The following is a 21,788-nucleotide window of genomic DNA, read 5'->3' on the forward strand; positions in this document are numbered from 1 at the left end:
TTTAGTGAAGTCATATGTACGGTTCCTTGAATTCGTGCACTGGTTGTATTGCCCTCTGCGCTGCCTTTGTCTGAGCTAGGCAAATTGTGTGCCTTCCAGCCTGGGTGGCAAACAACCATCTGCTGCATTGGACCACCAATCGGTAAATCCTGTGTATCATTCATTGCCTTTTTCTGTACATCCTCATTCCCTAGGATTGGCTATATTATGGTCAACGATACTGGTGTAACCTGTTGCAGGTAACACCTTATCTTGCCTCATCGGTTGATCTGTTTTAGAACTTGCGTGTTGGAAGGACTCATAGGCCCTGTGTTGCTTGCAAACAACCACTCTTCTGCTTGTAAAGTAATGTAAAGTTTTAGTTACCTTGTTGCTCTATAGATACTGTATATGTTACGGTTTGGTTGCTGTGTCTTTTTTCAGATCACTATGAAGGCCTTGTATTGTCAGCAGAATTCACCTGGAGAGGAAGTGACATTTGTCTTCCAGGAAAGAGTGAGTTCTGATCATAATAGCACTATTAATCATTCAGAGAGTGTGGCTGGATGCCACAAGGGAATTGAAACATCTAACATGTAGACTTGAAAAAGAACTGATGTAATCCTTGCACATACGGGCAGGTAAATGATAGTAGGTGAGATGTATTTTACCATCATCATGCAGCATTTAGCAAGACCAATGCTAGATTTCTCTGTGTAGTTTTGGGGTCCGTATTTTAAAAGCAAGTTTTGCAGGCGTGACAAATGAACCCTGGCGTCATATAGATTCACATCTCCTGGTTGGATTTTCTGCTTGCTGAAAAAGTAGAAGTAGAGCTCGAGAAACTTAGTGCATTTGGAGTGTTCCTACTGTTATTTTCTTTCCTGTTGTGAGTTCTTTGCTCTTAGTGTGGATTGAGATCACAGCAGCCTTTTTCTCAGATGCATTGGTAAGTCTCCTTTGTCTAGCTACGTACTTTCCTACAACTTAAAGGAACAAGAGAAGACAACTATTTTCTGCCAAATTTAGCTGGAACTCTTATGCTAAAGAGTCATGGTCAGTTTGATGTAAACATTAACTGGGTAAGTGTGTGCACATGAGCTTGTGGCATAAGGCTAAAACAGGATGTTGGTGAGTGTATATTGATGCAGTGTGGGTGTCTGAAGAGTAGAAAAATGCTTACATGGATTTGAGGATATAAATCTGTGTTCTTAAATATCTTACAGGTACAAAATAAATTACTATAGATACCTATGTATTCCTGTGTAATATAGATGCCTAAATATACCTACGTACATTGCCTGTGGTGTGATATAGATATCTAAATATACCTTTGAGCCATATATCAAAATGAAGCAATATAGTACTGGTAAGTATCTTGCCTGAGCAGCTGCAGAGTCCCAGTAGTAAAGATCAAAAAACCAAACAGCTATAAGGTGAGATGGACCAGCTTACTTAACCAGGCGAAAACTGGTAATTTGTTACAGGGTAGTTCACGTCATTGTGATGGCTCTGTGATTGCTAGCTCAGACACAAGGGAGAGGACGGTAATACGGAGTTGCTGGCAACGGGTGAGCCACACAGCTCTGGTACAGTCTTAGGTAAGCTAAAGCAGATCTTGAGACTGCACTCCTGTGCATAGACTTTGTCTAGCTACTTGGCTGTTTAAATCTCTTCAGACAGGAAGTGATTCTGCAGGTGTCTGTATAATGACCAGCACTTTGGAATCCTCATCTTAAATAGAAATAAATATTGAAAAAAGTAAGGAAGAGGAAAGCTAGTTGGCTGAGGAGACCTTAATAGAACAGAAGGTGGATAACGAAAAGTCAGTAGCTTGGATGAAGAATTCCTATAGCAAACCTTCCTTATACGGTGCTTGGTCAGTTCCTAATAATGACATATTTAAATTATGAAGGCAGGAACCAGTTAACAGCACAAACATTTCATTGCTTCTTTTTGTTCTTAAGACTTGTATTCTTCTATAATGAAAAGCAATTTTATTATGTGAATTGTAGCAGTACTTGGGTTCATTGAGCTATGCATACCAAAATGATAGTTCCAAAAGCCAATACGATCTTAAATTTACATAAATTACATAAGTCCCATAGATTCTAACTTCTTTTGTGTTGCCTTTTTTTTTTTTTTTTTTTAACCAGAGATGGAGTATTCATATAGTTTAATGGCTTTTTTGTTTTACGCAACAAAGAGCGAGAACCCACTTTGGTTGGTTTGAGGAACAGGCGGTCAGCCTGACTGGCAAAATGCCTTGCCGTTTTGAAGGAACAGCATGTGTTTAACTCAGCTGGGGTGAGAAAAAGTTCAGCTCAATATTCCTTGGACAGAAGTTACTGTTCATGTTGCTAAGCCTAGGAGAAAAGGAACAGCTGTTTCTTGGGAAGAGTTTAAAAAAAAACCCAAAGAAAGCTTAAACAATTAAGAATATGTCTTAACTTCAGAAGTAGAAACAAAGGTCTCTCATGACTTTCTGGTAAGTGTTTCACTTTCAATTCCAACAGACATCTACACTGCAGACTACAGTGTAACACGAAATAGATGATTTTGCTCTTCAACAGCTGTGTGGAGTCAGCAGTCCAGGACTCAGCTTGGCCAATTAAACAGTTAAAGGAGCAGTACTCAACTACTTGAAGTCATTTCAGATATCAGTCCTCCAAAAAAGTTGAAATAGTAAGGGGAGGCTTCATTAGTAGAACATTTTGTATGTGAGGTAGCCACAAGACTCCTGGAAAATTGCTTTCAAAAGCTTGAGAGGATCCTACTAGCACATTCATGTTGCATTGTATAATGTAACGTCTGTAAATTTGTCCTAGGAAAACCTTCCTCCTATGAGAGACAATGATGTGAAAGTACAAGTTAGAGCCTGTGCACTGAGCTGGATAGATACAAAGGTATTTGCTTACTTTTTTTTATAAAAAGCTAGAGGTGTTTACAGTTTCCATTGAAGATCTAAGCCAGGGCCTTAGCTGGTATTTGGCACAATTCCATTTATGCCATCTGAGGATATGGCTTTACTGCTGAGAAAGAGAGCACAGGATTGATGTGGTATTCCTGCATCTCTTTCTAAATAAAAAGCACCTGTAATTTGGTTCCTAATTTATGGAGAAAGATCAGTTGTCATTTGTGAGTTCTCTTACAGTAAACTCTTTTATCATCCTTTGCATACTGTCTTGTAAGTCACAGTTTGGCTTGCCTGTTAATAACTCTCTGTTTTTATTTTTTTATATACTTCTAAATTTAAATACAGAAAATCAGTGCAGAGGTTCCAATATTAAATGAGGAATGTGTGTATTTTCCCCCAGATAACGTTTTGGTAATGGCCCAGCTTTCTTACTGTGAATATCAAACACTGTAAGATGATAATAAATACACAAATTTTGAGCCTTAGTAAGAACATTGTAACCATTATTTTAATTTAGCTTCTGTCAGAAATTAAACTGGAGAAGGAGCTTTTACCTGTTGGTCGAGAAATTTCTGGAGTTGTATTGGAAGGTAAGTTAGTATAATTGTATTGTGAGGGTGTGGAGCAAGAATTAAGGTCTGGCAATCCAGAACAAATAAATACTGTTTGTATGGTACACCTTTAATAGTAGGAACTATTTGCTTTCTTAATGAGGCTTGCCCTAAGTCAGTAATGATACTGAAATGAAACTAAATACTGAAATACTGAAAGAAGGAACTGAACTGTAATTCCTGCATATCTGCTCAAAGTTAAAGAAAAATAATTGCACGGCACCTTTCTAAATAAAATATACTGAGATATTAAATATTACCTGCACGTGCTATAACAATCTTTAATTTATTTGTAAAAATCATTTGTTGGAATGGCAAAGAACAAAATAACACTCAGGAATTTCGGCAATGGTCACTGACGTAGCCACCTTTGATGTGTAGTTTAAAGCCTGGATCTTTCAAACACAAATGTGTATGTGTACTTGCATGTAACTGTTTGTGGATGGGTGACAAAGTTTAGTGGATTAAACCTTTGGGTTTGGTATGTGCCTATTTAATAGAATTTCTTTTTTTTTGACTAGCAGGGTATATTTTTAGTGTTGTGAGCTAGTGATAAACAGTGTTTTCAAATGGATGTTCAGTTTCAGCTGTAAACATTTATCCTTGTACCTTCTTTCCTCCTTTTCATATATTCTTCATGAGTTGGAAGAAAGGTTACCTTTTTTCAGCCAGATGATGAAGTGGTGGGTAAGTTAATGCTTGTTTGCCTTATCAGCTAACACAATTAATAATCTTTTTATAATGGATGTCTGAGGTTACAATAGTTGCTAAAGCTACAATTAGACGTATATTTTCAAAGATTCAACTCATGTCACATGAGTAAACTCTTACAAATTAGAATTCTGAAAGTATTCTCGTAAGGAAGTTTTTTGGTTATAAGAATGGACTTTCAGGTCCCCAGCTAATGTAATCAGTCATAGTCATACTGCATTCACCAAATCTTTAAGAATATATGCCTGGATCCCATTAGCCAAGGCAACCTTCTGAATGCATACACAATTACTTGTATTTATAACACAATCTTGATGTAATTAGTACATATCTTTTGATTTCTGTGGATGATACAAAGTGTCGGCTTGTATTTCCTGCCTTCTTGAGGGTGATAGAAAACCATTTTTTAACTGCTAGTGGTGAATCTCTTCAAGCATACTGAAGACTGTTCAGTGTCTTCAAAGTTGCGTCAAGTCCTGTTTGAGTAAAGAAATCAAGAGTGGTCCTTAAACATGCAAGTAGGTTCACCAGTTCTACTGGATTTTCTGAGTTGCCAAAAGCAACACACGTACTCGGCTGTTTTGCTAAATACAAGGCCACATTTAAAAAGAAATACTGATTCCAGCTGCTCGTTTTCAGGAATCTTCATTTTTACTGAACGTTAGAGTTCTTGAAAGTGGACTTATTTCCTCCCCTAACTTAACGACAGGGAGTCCATGCTTTATGATCCTTCTATGACATTATTGTCAGAGAAGCCCATTAGAAAGGCAGGTGGTAATCACTGTGCTTTTTTTGGTTGTTGTTTGAAACAGACTTCCAGGTCAAAAATCACACAGAAAATGTTTGGGGCTTTTCTTTTCCTGGTAAAACTTTGGCAGACCTTTCATATCGTTAGCCTAAATCCAGTGGAATAAGATGTGTGATGATTATTATTATTATTTATTCACCACAGAAGGTGTAATCCTTACAGTTAGGAATTAATGTTCCATTTTATGGGGTACAGAAGTGGCTTTGATTTGTTTAATAATGTAGAACAGTTATGGCCGGGCATTTTCTGGTCTTGTATACGAATTAACTTTGAATTATGGATAGCATCATTATTGTGCACAGTATTGCTCATTTGGTTAAACACCTTAGTGGCATATGCTCCTCTGTTGAATACTTTAAAATAGTATTTGTGTTTCAGTCACCTGTTGTAGCTGAAGAACTACTGTTTCAGCAAGTAGTTAGGGGGAAAAAACCCTCTGAAACTGTCAGTGGACCTGAGAGGTCTAGGTGACATTCTAAGTGGCTGTGGGAGGGCTGGGGTTTTTGTGAATTAGGATTTCATTCCATTCTTGTTAATTCAAATATAGAATAAGTAGTTTAAATCAGCTGAGCTACTTCAGAGTAAATCTGACATTAAGGGAATGGAATCTCTGCTTGGGTTATGAAAGAAGCAGGTTCATTTTGTCTGAGACTTCTGTGTCTGCATTTTTTATTCTTGAACACTGAGTGTTTGCAAATACAAAAAGTCAGAATTACGTGTATATGGAAAAAGGAAGATGAAGAAAATGGCATTCAATATTTTTAGCCCTAAAAGAAATAAAACCCACTTTAAATACTGAAATCTCATAGCATTCCCTTTCAAACAGCTGTTCAACCTGATGCATTCAATATAGATGCTATAAAGGCAAAAGATAAGAGTGATATATTTCTGTTATGGTAAACTTTTGGTAACAAGCACACTTGCCGGTTATTATTGCTGTGAGTTTATACATAGTTAATGAATAAGCAGATTTAAAAGGAAATGAGCTATTGCCAAATGGTTTGGTTACTTGGATGTTTAATAACATCAAACTGTCCCAAAATATACAGTTGTCAGAAAAATATTTCTACTTGTATTTTACAAAAATGTCCTTCTATGGAAGAGTATAGTCCTGGTATATACTTCTTACTGAGTTTAACACTAGTAATATAGTAATACAGTCCTTGTGAATGAATCTACTCTTTTTTCATGTGAGAATAGTACTGTGCTCACTGAAAGTCCTTGGTGTGTTAAATCATGAATCTCTTCTTAAAGTCATGCCAAGAATTGTTTCTTGATTTTAAAGTTTTTCTGATCCTTCTTTAATCTTCCAGAGATTTCTTTGTCTGTATAATGTATTCTCTTACACATAATCATTTGTTTGGTTAAGAAAAATACAGTAGTAAAATGTCAAAACAGCCAAAAGTCTTTTGTTTTGAGATACATTCTTTACTTCCTTTCAAAGTTACAGTCAGTTTTATTTGATGCTCTCAGAATCTTTTAGCAATCAATTAGGCCATGTTCCTTATTGAAATAAGCGCAGGGAAAAATATTCTGAGAGTTACATTGGCCACGTATACTTGGAGACATGAACCTAGGTATAAACATTCCTGCTTAGATGTACTGGTGGTTAGTCAGTTTGTGTGTCAGTTCTTCCATGTGCCCTGTTACTGAATATGTAAATAACCAATGCACAAAAACCCTACGCTATGTAGAGTATTTCTGACATGTAAGGTCAAAAATCTAATTTTGTACTTCTATGAAATGCTTGATGTGTATAGCGTACATAAAATAAAGGTCTATACTTCATGTTGGAGCTTTTGTAAGCATTGTGAGGTATACTGAGGGGCGCGGCTCGTTAAGATGCCGTATGTCTTTCCCTTAGCATAAGGGTCATGTTTTTGTGAATGGTTTTAGAGACTCTGCAATCAGTGTGAGTTGACAGCAACGTATAATGACTCCATGGAGGCTGTCTTGAGTGTTAAGAGATAATGTGACTTGTTCCTGAACTGTTGCATTTGTCAAGAAAACGAATGCCCTCATGTATTATTCATTCTGTGTTTTGCTTCTTCAGTAGTAAGATATTAAGAGTGCAAACTGATTTAGGTGCCAACGCTATTTTAGTTTATCGTAAGGAAATTATAAGGAAATTTTTCTTAACATTTGAAATATGATTTTGTATTAATGACGCTTTAGGATAAAAGAGATATTTCTTACGGACATTCTTTCATACATGTTTGTAATTTGTATGCTAAATTAAAGGATTAGAGGATGTCCTGAGTTATGAAAGTAAGACAGAAATGATAGTGATGTTGTAAGAAAGTCTGTTCTGTTCTGAGATTCTTGCCCTTATTGCATTATTTCCTAATTGCACAATAACTGCTGTAGATAGCTACTTTAGACTTCTTGATATTACTGTTCTATATATGAACTCTTGAGACATCTGCAGATGTATACAAGCACCATAGGGTAGACATTTTTTAATGGGAATTGTGAAAGACTGGAAATAGCAGCCAAATTTGCTGAGGATTTTAAGCCAAAGCCCTTGCTTTGGTCTAAATGGAGTATAAGATTTGGATGGGAGAGAAAAGAAAATATTGGCTTACTGAGGACAGAGGGTACATATATTCAGAAGACTGATCAGGTGCCAGAACCTACTGTTCATGAATCTCCTTCTTTGGCCAGTGGAGGAAAAAAGCATTGTTGTGACCAGGATGGATTTCTTCTTTTTCTGCTGCCTATCCTGTGTTTGCTTTCTCCGTGTTCCATGTTGGTTTGGGGTTTTTTTCTTCAGTTCCTCTTCTCTATTCCAACTTTTTAGAACTTACACTTACGTGTTGTTTTAAATTCTTGCTTGTTCTTCCTCTGCATTTTTAAGTCCCTTTTTTGCTGCCTTTGCTAACAGCACATGTACAGATGGAAGAGTAGAGGTACCTGTAGTGTGGCTTGGTCTGTGCCCGTCTGCAGTGTGAGAGCTCCATTTTCTTCTGTGTTAGCCATGGCCCACGTGAGCAGAAGCAGGAGCGTTCATCAGAGCGAGAGCAATGTGAAATGAGTTCAGACATGACCTGACAAAAATTAAGCGTGCAAGTAGCAAAAAGCACTCAGTAGTATCCCCGTTCGTTCTCTCCCCAACCCCAAAGTGCTGTTTGGAGCACCTTTGGAACAGTCTTGTGCCCACAGAGATTACAAGCTGTTACCTTGCCAAGTTTTCTTAACCTGTTATAAACCTGACAAGAGGGCAATGGAACTACAGACCAAGTGGGACTAGGAGTTTCATTAGGAGCTTGGTCTGGTTACAGTGTGTGTTTGTTTGAAATTACTTGTCTACAGTAATTTTTTTTTTTCTTTTTTTCAGGAATTTTGCCCCTGGATTCTGAGGAGTCTGGTCTTTGTGAAGTTACTCTAGTTCATGAGCATTGTTTGGGTATGTTGTTCATATATTTTGGTAATACTTACATTTACTGTATCTTTAGACTTCAGTTTAGCTTTTCAAATAGGGAGCTAATTAACTTGGACCTTTGGGCAAACTTGTTCTGTATAGCAACATTCAGACGTTCTGCCTACTCCACCTGTTCATAGAAGCTTTGAATTCTGTGTACTCTGAAGGGTTTTTTCTTTGTTGTAATCGTTTAATGGGTTAATGTTTTGCCTAAACCACACAAGCTCTTTTTTTTCTTTTTTCCTTCTAACTGCCCTTTTGTTGTTTCATTGTCTTTCTACTTTTTTACTCACCTCATCTGTCACAAAATTAAATGAGGAGAAATTTGCTTTTTTCTTCACTTTGACTTAATCCAGGAATATCACTTGTGACCAGACTGACAGATGGGATAAAATTAGCAGACTAGAAACTGGAGAAAGGAATTTTCTGAGAATGAGGACTGGGGAAAACCTAGTATTGAAACATTCTTTTTAATTATTGTGAGTTTCCAACTCCCCCTTTCTGGGCATAGAGTGCTTTAATATGTAGAATACTAAGTTTGGGAATCTCTGTGTTTCTGCCAACAGGTTGTTGTTGTGTTACTTTGAGCAAGCTGCTCTTTTGCCCAAATCAGTTTGTAATGTGTTTCTGTGACTGTCCATGAATTCAACCTCTGTAGTTATGAGGTGACTCCTTTAAATTTGTTTATACCAAAACTGAATCCCTTCTTTTATTGTGTAAAATATGGTAAAATATCCTTTCTATGTTTTTTAATATATGTGTGAGAGATAAACAAGTATTATTTATGTTGACTTGTTTGAAGATGAAATCTTCCTGACTAGCTATGGCAGTGTTTGCAAAGTAAGTCATAGACTCATGGAGATGAAAAAATAAGGTTTATTCTTGCTAACATCTAGAAGTACAAATCAAGCAAAATGAAATCTAAAGGTCTGTGGTGCCTTATCGCTATTTGCAGTAACTATAGGCAGAAAATATTTCTGACTTTATATTACCTTCAGTAGCTTACTTTGTGCTAAGTAGTATGAACTGGCACACAAAGTGATGATGCTGGTGATGATCCCTAGAATTCTTTTCCAGCACACGGATAAATGATCCCAGGTGATCTCATTGCTTGTGTTGTTTTATAGCTTCCCTGATCCAGGCTGAACTGTCAATTCTTATGCTTAAAGGGACAGACCAAACTTTTCCAGTCTTTTTCCTTTCTAGTGTGTCTCAAGAGGATTGTGCTTACTTAGTTCAGTTCTATGCTAGACTCTCAGCTGGTGATGATATTCTAGCTTACTTTCAAGGTCTCTGCTAAATCATGTAACTTGCTTACATTAAAAATGGTGTTTGAACTTGTGATTTCTAGTTAACGGAGTCCTTCATTACCTCCCCAGGCTTTTAACTATGTGGATAGAATGGGAGAACTCTTAAGCATCTTGTAGGTAGCAACAACAGAAAACAGAAATGACAAATAATGTTATCTTGACCTTTATCTCTCTTAAAATGTGTTACAACCTCCAGAAGCTGTTTACACCAATGGATTGTGAAGTAGAAGATTCTAACCTGTAGAGAAAGAGAATTAGGAACTTGCATTATACATTCTCTGAGTCAGAATTATCTTTGTGAAACAAGAGACCTCAGCTCATTTTTGTCAGGAGGTTATGGTAGCAAGTGTGTCTCTCTTTCTTTTTTTCCTGTTTAAATACTATATTTGTATTTGAAGTTGCTCACAAGAGTGCTGCAGAAGCAAACTGATTATTCTTGGAATAGCAGTTGCCTTTTCTGCTTTGACTCCCCATAGCTGACCTAATGCTACCATGAGCCACAACACCAGGATATTGCCTTTGTGAAACTGATTGTAATTACACCTGTAGGTTATTTGACTTGTATAATTTGATTTCATGTTTTAGAAATTGATGAAGTCTAAATAATAATTCTGAGTGAACTGTCAGGGACACGCTCCTTTTTTCCCCACCTGTTTTTTTTTTGTTTGTTTTTTTCCCCAAACTTAGTTCGTAAACCAGAAAAAGTTTGTTGGGTTGAAGCAGCCGGGACTGTTCGTGATGGTGTCCGAGCATACACAGCTTTACACTACCTTTCCCAAGTCTCTCCTGGAAAAACTGTTCTTGTAATGGACGGAGCAAGTGTAGGTAACAACTGTGCAATAATAACAATTTCAGAACAGAAATATTACCTCTGCCATAAATAACTGTCTCTTATTACCAGAACAATTGGATTTCTTACAACATACTAAACTTATCAAGCATTGTATTTCACTCCCGGCAGCGCCCTTAACTTAATGGATTAATAGGGAAGGCCCTTCCACATCTGACACTGAGCCAAGAGTGTACTCCTTTACATGTGTGGGTAGCAAAGAGAGATAATTCTTCTCTGGTGTTTTACACCGACATAGTTTTATCCTAAGCCCTCAGGTATAACTGGAGGAAAGCACCTTCATTCGTTATTCCTTTCCCACCACTGCTTTTTAACTTCTCTTAGATACAGATAATTTCATTTGCATTACTGCAGTCTTTATTGCTAATGAAGATGTGGAGCTTGCCTCAGCCAAGGTTCATTAATGTAGATACGGCTGGGGCTTTTTCCTTGGTAGCACTTCTCTCTTCAACAAGCAAGCAAGCCCAAAGCTACAAGTTACAATTGCTGTTATGGTACTTCCTTTACTTACTTTGTTGAAGAGGAGAACTAGTTAATTACTAAAAGTTTGTTTACAGCTTCCCAGTCAATGAAAAGACTTTTTTGGCCTCACTTAAAACAGAAGCAGATCTGTGAATATTCAAATTCTTGGTTCAGATGTGTTTTATTGAAAGAGTAAGTTCATTTCTGGATACTCTCCTGATTTTTCCTGAATGTTCTTTGCAATATAATCTTTCTTAAATGGCATCAAATTGTTGCTGTAAATAAATTCGTCTGCCTTTCTTGTGCAGCCATTCGGTACAATAGCTATTCAGTTAGCACAACACAGAGGAGCTAAAGTAATCTCTACTGCATACAGTCTTGAAGATAAGCAGTACCTGGAGAGGCTTAGACCTCCTGTGGGTAAGTCATACTCTTCAGTGCTAAAGTTTACACTAAAGAATATCTCAAAATACTGCTTTTTCTTTTTAGTCCAGACACTTACTTCAGTAGCTGAAAACTGAAATACAAATTTATAAATAGTCTAATTAAATAGTTTTAAAATTTATTCTGTAGTCCATAGATATTCAATTTCTGGTTTAGGTGTATTTAATGGCATTTTTATCCTTCATTTAAATTGTAATGACTGTCTCACTGTACTTTCCATTTCACACAATAGTGCTTGAGTGCTGGCTTTTGGCCTAACCACTCAAGAAGTCTTTTCATTTTATAAAATTGTTGCTTGTGAACCAGAAGAAAGCATTACTAAATCACACTAGTATCTCAGTGTGTAATCTAGGTACCCCTAACCAGAGCTCAGATGTAATGATATACTTGAGATGCAGTATTCATCAGACTCAAATTATTTCTAACAGTATTTTATCAAGCTGTGTGGCAGCTCAATTTCAAGTAGTCATAACTGTAGCTGGATGTACAAGGGCTCTGCATTTTCCTATTTTCTAAATGAGCTTTGCATTAGACACTTGCATTCATCTATGACTGCTTCCGTCTCTTCTCTTTTTTACTCAAGTTTTTTGGGGGGTTTTCCCTCAAAGTAACAGTGCTATTTGGACCATGGGAAAATACTCTGTGTAGAAGCTACGAGCATCTTTCCTGATCAAACTTTTTCTTATTTTGGTGCTGCCGAGTGGAAGAAAGTAGAATATCTCTTTATTCAGACGGTTTTAAAATAAAGGATGGCATTGCAAAGTCCAGTTTGATTGCTGTCCATGAACTTTGCTGTCCAGTGAGCAAAAGGTTAAAACTAGTGTCTGGTGCTTCCTTCTCAAACTGCAAAGACTGCCCCAGTATAATCTCCAAGTTTATTTTTCAGTGCATGGCTTTTGTTGTCACTCAAAGAAGTACATGTAACAGTAGCTGCGTCTCTTCTAAGAATGCCTTTGTGGAGGAAAGCATTGTGTAGTCACTTACCATGTCTGCATATGTTAGAGTCACACCAATCAAAATATGTATGGGTTAAGATGAGATCCGACTGAAAAGGTAATGTCAAGGTTAACTGTCCGTGGCTCTGACTCCTTCCTCCTTTGTTGTTTTGCACAGTAATACTGTTAGCAGACTTGGCTTTCCAAATGGAGAATTAGAGCAGTTTTCAAGTCTCCTCTCTTGTCCTTAGTGACTCACTAAGACCAGGCACGGCTGATATGCAGGTGCACATAGTATTGTCCTTGTGTTCTCCCTGCTGGCTCAAGAATAGTAAGCTAGCAGAGGGATGGAGTAAGCCAGAGAGCTGCTCTTTAGAGACAGAGAGAGAACAGAGTTCTTGTCAATTTTAATTCCTTTCTGGCTCCCGAGAACAGAACTGGCAGGGGAAGCACAGAGACAACACAGTGTGCATGTGCATTCTGGCGCTGCACGTTCACACACATCTGCAGCGTTGGGGAGCGGTTCACTTCCAGCCTACCAAGTGAGTATTTAACTCTTCCAGCAGGGGCTTTAGAGCGCTGCTAATGCAGCAGGAAGTGGAGTGCTGTGCAGAGGTTGTGCCACAAGAGCAGGGAGAAAGACTTTTGCTCTCTGACCTTAATCTTCAACAGGGGACTGCGAAGTTTTGTGTAGGGAATGTAATGATTTCTTCTAAGACCTGGCAGAGTTACTTCTCTAAGATTTTTATATTACCTCTGCTTTCTGCAACTTCACAAAAACCCTGGTTTTTTCTTTTCTTATTTCAAAGTCTTTTTTTACTGTAATAGACACTACAGACATCAGAACATAAAACATTTCTATGGATGTTGTTGATATGTAGAGGGTTGTTATGATGCCAGCTGTTACAGGGCAAGAGAAGAAATACAAAAGACCTAAAACTTTACTTTGGAGTATTTTATGGGTATATTTTGCTCATGATATGAAAACTTAATTGCAAAGTCCTTTCTTAGCTAATAATTTTTATTATCATAGTCCTGTCAGCACATATGAGTATGACTTTGGGTTGCTTGTCATATTTACTTTTTGCTGGCGTTTTAAAGTTATATGGATGTTAATATAAAATAAATGCTCTCAGTAACTCAAGTGTAGCTACCCATATCTAAGCTGGCTTGTAATGTATGTGGGTGGAGGCCTTTTCAGTTTCGTGCTTGTTTAGTGCGGTTTTTTGTTTAGTTTTTAGCAAGAGTTTATCAGTTGTCAATGAGCAGCAGTTTATCAGTGTATAGCATAACTAGCTGCTTCATAAAATGGCTGAAATAAGTCTCTGGCACTGAAAAGGCCATCACTTACATTGCTCCTGTATGCGCTTGTTCAGCAATAGGAGTTCAGTTTAGCAGTTTTGCAAATGTTTGTGGAACATAAACATTAGGGGAAAACATTTTAGTTTTAAAATGAAGAGATATAATCTGCATATAGCATTAACAAGAGAAAGTTTGAGTGTGAAAGCAAAAAGGCACTGGTTTGGGGTTTTTTTGTTTGCTTTTTTGTTTTTGATTTTTTAATAAATAGGATTCCAGTGCCTGAAGTAGAAGTTCCGTTTAATGTTTAAGGATTCATATTTAGACCAACAGGATGGGGTCTTTGCATGTCTTCAGTAATCTCTGGAGTAAATATAATAATAGTATGAAGGAGGGGATTATAACAAATTTTGAAATTTTAATGCCCATGTTTCAGTCTAGAGACAGAATATTACATAAATAATGTGATGAGTTTCTGTTGGAGAACAGAAGAAAAAATATTATGTACACATATATATATTTCTTCTGTTTCCAAGGTTACTCCCTTCCTTTTTTTTGTTTGTTTTATTGTTGGTTGGTTTTTTTCCTTTAACACAAATATTGAGCTTTCAGTGAATATGTTTCTGATAAGAACTCATCAGTGATTTCATGGCTCTCTTGAGCATGTTCAATAAACAAGTAGCAGATCTTTTGTGTGACAGTTTTTAAACTCTGTGGCTGAACTTACTGGGTGGGTGAGAGTAAACTCTGGTAGCAAGCTGCGGAAGTACTGGTATTTATGTTTCTCACCAGCAGTGAAAGAGAGAAACGGAAGCCTTTTTGCCAGTCAGGATAATGTTGCTTTAGAAGTTGTGCAAGCGACAGAAGAAGAAACTGAACTGATTTACAAATTTTTTGTGAGAAATTTTGCATAAATGACAAAGGATTGTAGAAAACAATGTTATAATTTGTTGCTCAGCTTTTTCCACAGTGGAGAGAAATTTTTACAGCATTTTGCTGGGAAGGAAGTTGAACAGGATTTTGATGAGGACTGTTTGAACTATTCTATTGAGTTCAGTAACAAAACTGGAAAATTTTGCTAAATAGAAATCAAAAAATAATCAAACTGATTAAACTATTGCCTTTCTAATAGTCAAGCTCTGAGTCTATTAAATCAGCATTATTCTCAAAAACTGAAACTATTTGCAGAAACTTTATACCATGTCAAATTGCCGTGTTAAGAAAACATCTTAACTTCTTGACTGAAGAAATTAATAAGAAAAGGATTTTATGAGGGTTTATTTGCATAAGGGCAGTGTGACTGTCATTATTAAATTAATGTGACATCTTTATTAAATTATGACCATGTGTGTTCTCTTTAGCCAGATAATTTGACTTCAGTGAAAAAATTGAATGATTGACTTAAGAATTTGAATGCATCTTATCATTTGTTTGGAAGGAAAAAAAAAAAACAACCAAATTCAAAACCGAAAAGCAAAGCATTAACTGAGTATTTGCTAATGTTCTTCTTAATGACCAGTTTACTCCAATTTTTCTTCTCTTCTTCCTTCCCACTCCCTGTGATTAAATTCAAGAAGGTATACGGCAACCTTTAGTGGGTAAGTACACATGGCAAATTTGAGTTTAATCCATTATGCTTTGGAAATGTGCCTCCAAATTTATTTTATATTACTTCAGTTATCATTTGATGAGAAGTCTTCTGCCTGTTTAGTTCATAAATGTTTGTTCTGCCTCATAATTACGAAACAAAACTAAAAACCTTAGCTGCTACTTCTCTGCTCTAGTTATTCCTGACTCTGTGGTTTATCTTTGTAACCATCTATAAATGTGGTATCACAGAGCAACGAGAAGAAAATACATTAGTGACTTTCAGCTCAGGAATATTTCAAGAGGACATGTAAATACTTCCGTCTAAATATTTATTTAATGACCCAGAGAGCCATTTAGAGGTTAAAAACATCATGCAGAAAGTTAATTAGTTAATAAGTTTATCCATGCTGTGAGATAAATAACAATGTTACTAAGCATTATTTTAAAGAAAAGATGGACGTAATAAGATTAAAAGACTTGCTGGACTCATAAGAAAAGTCAAGTCAGTGTGTCGTAAGTGCCTGAACTTACTGGGTTTTTACATGCTTGCTTCTGACTTGCGCTGGGAGACAGGGCTCCATGCAGGGAGAGCAGGTTTTTGCCTCCCTCTATGATGTGGAAGCAAGAGAAGGGCTCTGCAAGGGACTGCCAGGAAGTGGTGGGTTTTATGTAGAGCAGGGGAAGAAAGCTGTGCTTGGAAAACTCTGCCAAAGCATTACCGCTGTGGTTATTTGATAGAAAACTGGGAGACGTGAAATAAGGTGCCTCCTTAGCTTTTGGCCACTATCTTTTGCTCCAGTAAGATGGTTAATCACTCCAGGGCTTGCTATTTTTGAAGGCACTTTTGGAAAAGAAGAATAGCAAAGAATAAACTTACAGAAGGATTTCTAATTCTTTCAATGGTATACTTTATCCTTTTTGGCCTAAGCAGACTTGTGAGTTTTACTTCTGCATTAAGCTAGTACCTATTTTGGGGGGTTGATCTGGCACTGTATTGGAAAATGAAAAAAACTATTGGCTAGGGTTTTTTGATTTAGCTGCAAACTTGCTTGCAATACTTTCAGAAACTAGAAACTTTCTGTTCTGCTCTGAATGTAAACTCTACATTTTTATTGTAGCTAACTAAATGTACTGCTCTTTCTAGCTCGAGTGATAGATGTGTCAAACGGAAAGATAGACGTGGCAGAAAGCTGCTTGGAAGAAACGGGTGGCCTGGGAGTGGATATTGTTCTAGATGCTGGAGGTATGTAACATGAAAATTTGGTCTTCAGAGCACCACGAGGGGTTTTTTTATTATTATTATTTCCAAGTAACATAGTTGGAGGCTGCATCACCTCAAACGATTGCATTTAGTTGGTTGTTCCCGTGCAATTTTTGTATGTATCTATTCAATAGATCTCCTTAAGCAAGATCTCTTTAACATCTCCTCATATCACCCTCTAGTGGAAGCATGTAATACTGTTAGTCATCTGCTAAATTTTGTCTGAAATCTTCCTCTATTTACAACTGAAAAGAAAAAAACGTGTTTAAAGATTAGAGCTGTGACATCATTGTTTAGGCTACCTTATTTTAATACGAACGTTTAATACATAATCGCCAGTGCTGTCAACCTGTAGTCTAAAACAATCTTAATGGTTGAAAACTCTGAAGTTACTATTTTTAGCTGGAAATAATTGAAGAACTTCTTAGAGTTCCACTGAAATGTGTTAAAATAAATATATATTGAATTTTCTAAATCTTCTGCTTTCTCAGATATTCTCGTGTGGCTAACAGCATAATTTAACTGTAGTGCTGTGCCAGACAGCCGTCTTTCATTGCGTGTATTCACGTGCCTATGTTGCAAGTCATTTGTACCTGAAGACACAGGACTGTAAAGAATCCCAAGATGTGGTTTTCAGTACAGGAAGAGATGGACATTTCATTCTGAAAGAGAATTTTCTTCTGAGCTTGAATGAATTTGTTCTCTCCCCCCCCCCCCCCCCAGTGAAATTATATCGTGCTGAAGATGAATCAGCTTCCAGCTCACAGTTGCTGCCTCATAAGCATGATATCATTACTCTGCTTGGTGTTGGGGGCCACTGGATAACAACAGAAAAAAATCTTCAGGTAAAGATACTGTGTCAGTAAGTTAGTTTGTACCACGGTATAGACATGGATGTGTCCCTGAGCTTCTGTCATGGCCGAACGGCTCCCCACTGTTAAATAACATCAGTTTTCACTTAGGAAAATTTTCACATCCAGAAAATGGGAAGTCTACAGCATTAATAATAAATGATTTTATTTTCCTTTGGGACCATTTTGGGTCTGTCTTCTCTGAGTAACCTATGTTAATAGCTTGGCTGTACTGACAGATTTTGAAGGACCTATTTTGTTTGGCTCAGAGTATTAAACTGTTTGACGAGACAAAGAAGTATCATTTAAAGTGTAAATATTACAAGTTTGTTAAGTTTTAAGAATGAGCAAGGGGTGGTTTTTTGTTTGTATTAACCATCTATATAAAATAACTGTTTTAAGGTGTTTTGGTTTGGTTTTTTTTTACAGGAAAATGTAACTAAATAACGTTTTTCTTCAATTTGTTTAAGCTGGATCCTCCAGATAGCCATTCCTTGTATCTTAAAGGAGCCACAGTCTCCTTTCTGAATGATGAGATATGGAACTTGTCCAATATACAGCAAGGGAAGTATCTCTATATCCTTTCAACGGTCATTTTGATTACTGGCTGCTAATATGAGTGGATGGAAGTATAACTGAGAAACCAGCTAATAGATTCTCTCCTACTCAGTCATGTAACCACAGGCTCAAAGGTCAGCACAGTTAAACATACAGTGTAACTAAAATATAACCTACACTCATGTTTTAAGCTAGTCTCTGCATTCCTTCTAAATATATGGCTCTACATGCTTCATTAAAAGCAGTGCTGAAATAGAAAGCACACATTCTAGAGGAAATGGAGTATTTTGGTTCAAGATTGAACCAATTAATTGAAGAATTGGTTCTAAGTTCTTATATTATGCATGTGACATTTTGGAAATTTTTTTTTCTTTTGGGCAGTAGATGCATCATCTGTAAATCTTAATGCAATCGGTGTAACTGTAAAAGTTAAAATATTTTGACTTCATAACCTTTTCCTTATTTGCAGGGTTATGTATGTAAAATTTATTGAGCAAAGATGTGGGTGTGGGAAGAGGAATGCCTCCTTCATTTCCATTACCTACATTGGGTCTTAAGCAGCTGGACTGAGCTTTCTACTAGCATGGCAGTTTTCAGTGGATGGCTTCAAGTAATGGAAGGTTTGTCAGTTTATGGCTTTAAGGACCCTCCCTGTTCTGTACTGCACTGCAGATTATGAGATCTGCTGAATCACTTCTGCAGTTTAGCAGAACGGCAGAGGCAGGTGAGGATTAAGTCATTATATTTAGGAAACAACTAACTGTACTGCAAGGGAGTCCTCCCCTCCTCCACTAAACTGCCAAGTAGGTTAGGCCAGGGCAGGCACACTAAGGAAATATTTATGGGATGCAGGTTATCATGAATCACTTTGTATTTGGTATTTTTGTTGAGTGCTTACTGAGCAGTTATCAACAGAAAAGTAAGCTGACTAAACAGTGAAATTTCTTCTGTCGTCTCCTGGGGTATCTTTAATAACAACAGCATGTTTTATCACAACAGACTTTAAAGTTGAAAGGAAAAGGAAAAATCTGGTTTGTTGGTTTTTTTTTTTTTTTCTTTATCTGTATATCTTCTGAAATTCTTCAGCATGTGGCATTAATATCATCTGAAGAAACTGCAAGGTGATTGCTTTTTGAAATGGCTTGAACTTCAAATATTAACCTGATTGCTCTTAAAATGAAGGAAGGAACATTATTTTTTTAATTTCATATAAAGACTAAACACAGCCTCTCTGTTGCATCGTCATGAATGTTAGCCATTAACTCAAAGATCCCTTACAGACACGTAGTGGTGCTCCAAGAATTTACAGACTCGGCTATGTTCTCAGCTTTATTTTGATTTTTACCTCAGATGTCTGTTTCAATAGTAGGGATCGTTAACTGGTACCACAGTCTGTCATCTTCATTCCGCACAAAAAATGTGATTGCCATTCTGATTGATTAATGTTGTACTAGTGAGGGCTGCATTTGTCAATCTTAACCCTTTTGCTTTATTTTTCAAAATTCTATTTTCCATATTCATTTCTGCATACTATTTTAGGGAAGAAGGTTTTTGATATATAAACAAGGGCGTAAATCTGATCTAAAGATTGGCATTAAGGGTAATTTTCACTATGCCTTGATCTGGCTGGTTTTGTACCAATACAGGGCGCCTGTTCGCAAACGTGATTATAGAAAGACGTATCTGTAGATATGTTGTTACCTTGACAGTCAGCTTAGATACGCATCTTAGAAGATATAATGGAGAAATTATCAAGTAGCATTTTCAGGTGAGAGATGTGATTTATTTATTTATCCGTTTGTTTGTTTTAATTCAGCGTTAGAAATGGAAAACTCTTGCCAGCGCTGTACTGCAAATTTATATTGGGATGCTCACGAAAAGATGCCTCACACAGTTTATATGGAGCGGTTTATGGTCTATTTCTGTTTGTAATACAGCAGGCTAAGTACAAGGAAATGTGGTAAACCCCACAATTATGCTGTATGTCAAAATTCAATAGAGGCAGCACATTCTTTTCTTGGTGGAGGGAGAGCTGCTCAGCAGTGTGTCTGATTGAGAAACGGTGTTGGCTGTAAAAGATGATAGGTCTGTCTAATACTCCTCTGAGAAGACTGACAGCTCTGCTAGATAGGATTCCCATACTAAGGTGGGAATGGAAGATCCTTTCTCTTAATGCAGGGTGACTGTATTGCTGTTGAGCAAAAGCCTCACCACCACTCTTTTTTTTTTTTTCCCCTCCCCCCCCCCGTAAGAAGGGTATCTTTTAATTAACTTCTGTTTCCTGTTTGCTTTCAGGCTCTTCCCTTCTTCTGTGAACCCAGGCAAAGCTATAAAACTTTTATTTTGTTTAAGGAGTAAAGTTTACATAGTGAAAGTAAAGTCTATAGCAGTAGTCCTGCAATATTTCTGTTGATCTGAGCATGCTCACCAGACACCTCTGACATAGTGTTCCATTTTAGGCCTCAGCTGGATGAACCGATCCCATTGTACGAAGCCAAAGTTTCTATGGAAATAGTTCAGAAGAATCAAGCAAGAAAAAGACAAGTCATCCAGTTCTGACATGCAATTGCCTGATTTCTAAGCCTGTGGAAGATAAAGAAACGTAATGTATTTGAGAAGTAAATTAGTGTACGCTTTCAAATAATTCCGTAACCAGAACTTAAAGATCTTTTGTACCTCAGCACAAATGGTCTGCGAAGCTCCTTTGACTTCAGGGTTTGTTGTTTTTTTTTTTTTTGGATCCACTTGAGCAGAATGTTCCCATCAGCAATTTCTAAGGAAATTGCTTGACATACAAATCTTGTCTGCCCTCCCCCAGTTACAAATATCAGTAACATCTACAGGCAAACTCAGTTGCTGTTATTTTTCAACCATAAGAAATTAAACAGAAAAGATAAATCCGGTGGGTTTTATTAGTCCTTCCTTCTCCAGCCCCTACCAATGGTCACCTTTATATGTACCTTTTGCTTTTGACTGCATTGAGACTGAGCACTCTCTGCAGCACACTTAAAATCCACATTTAAAATTGTTATTTAATTGAAAGACGGGCAACGTGGCAAGGATGCTTGAGGGGAAGAATGTGGTACTGACTGTAAGAGTTCCCCCCACAGCTGATTTTCTTCATTTCAGCACCCAGGCAGTAAACCTGGTAAATCTAGAGTCCATAAGCTGATATGATTGTGTCATTCAGATGTTTGAGGCACTTCATGTATCTTAATGCTGCAATGTTATCTTGGATATCTTTCTAGTAAGAGCTTCCTATGCTGTGCACTTTCACTTCCCCTCTTTTAACCCCAGTCCTATGCCTAGCACAGATCAAATCTGTTTATCCAGCATTCTCCATTATGGTGAACCATCTGCAAATCATCAGTAGGGAAGGAACTGCTGGTTTTCTTTCTTCAAAGCATGTGGCTTCCTACTTGCTCTTATTTGAGAGCAAAAACATTTTTTTCTGTTCAACTGTGCTATTCATTTTCACTGTGTGGATGGCTCAAACAGTGGACACTAGCACATTAAACCAGTGTAAGAAGTTGGAACATTTGAGTGAAAATAGATTATCTAGAACCATGATTAATGAATCTTATCTTCTGTCATTCACAGGACTTGTAGTAGGTTCTTGATAAATGATGCAAGGGAAGCATATAAAAGTGTGAGTAAATCTTATTTTACTACTAATGTGATGGTAATGCAGCCTTGAAAATAAGCGATGCTTTTATGCACATGTGTATGCACACATGTCTAAAGCATGTGAATCCTCTTAGTTTGACATTTACTCTGAAGC

At 37.1% G+C, this 21,788-nt stretch overlaps 1 protein-coding gene across 1 annotated transcript; it reads left to right on the forward strand.

The window, feature by feature from the left end:
• The first annotated feature begins 111 nt into the window (after positions 1-111).
• On the forward strand, positions 112-21,704 carry CRYZL1 (crystallin zeta like 1). Its single transcript, XM_086461106.1, has 15 exons — positions 112-142; positions 424-495; positions 2,808-2,885; positions 3,414-3,486; positions 4,150-4,194; positions 8,364-8,432; positions 10,445-10,578; positions 11,378-11,489; positions 15,322-15,345; positions 16,482-16,580; positions 17,322-17,443; positions 17,920-18,025; positions 19,730-19,775; positions 20,467-20,609; positions 21,608-21,704. The coding sequence occupies exons 2-14, from the start codon at positions 430-432 to the stop codon at positions 20,564-20,566; spliced, it is 1,074 nt and encodes a 357-aa protein (XP_086317232.1). The 5' UTR covers positions 112-142; positions 424-429; the 3' UTR covers positions 20,567-20,609; positions 21,608-21,704.
• Positions 21,705-21,788: the final 84 nt, after the last annotated feature.

The sequence above is a fragment of the Leptosomus discolor genome, chromosome 1, assembly GCF_034619465.1.
Source record: "Leptosomus discolor isolate bLepDis1 chromosome 1, bLepDis1.hap2, whole genome shotgun sequence".
In the NCBI taxonomy this organism is placed as follows: domain Eukaryota; kingdom Metazoa; phylum Chordata; class Aves; order Leptosomiformes; family Leptosomidae; genus Leptosomus; species Leptosomus discolor.

Bases quoted from the DNA above. Each gene is read 5' to 3' on its own strand.
- CRYZL1 (XM_086461106.1), top strand. From the start codon at position 430: ATGAAGGCCTTGTATTGTCAGCAGAATTCACCTGGAGAGGAAGTGACA. The intron at 10,579-11,377 runs GTAGGTAACAAC...TTTCTTGTGCAG, and splicing joins TTGTAATGGACGGAGCAAGT to CCATTCGGTACAATAGCTAT. The intron at 17,444-17,919 runs GTAAAGATACTG...AATTTGTTTAAG, and splicing joins CAACAGAAAAAAATCTTCAG to CTGGATCCTCCAGATAGCCA.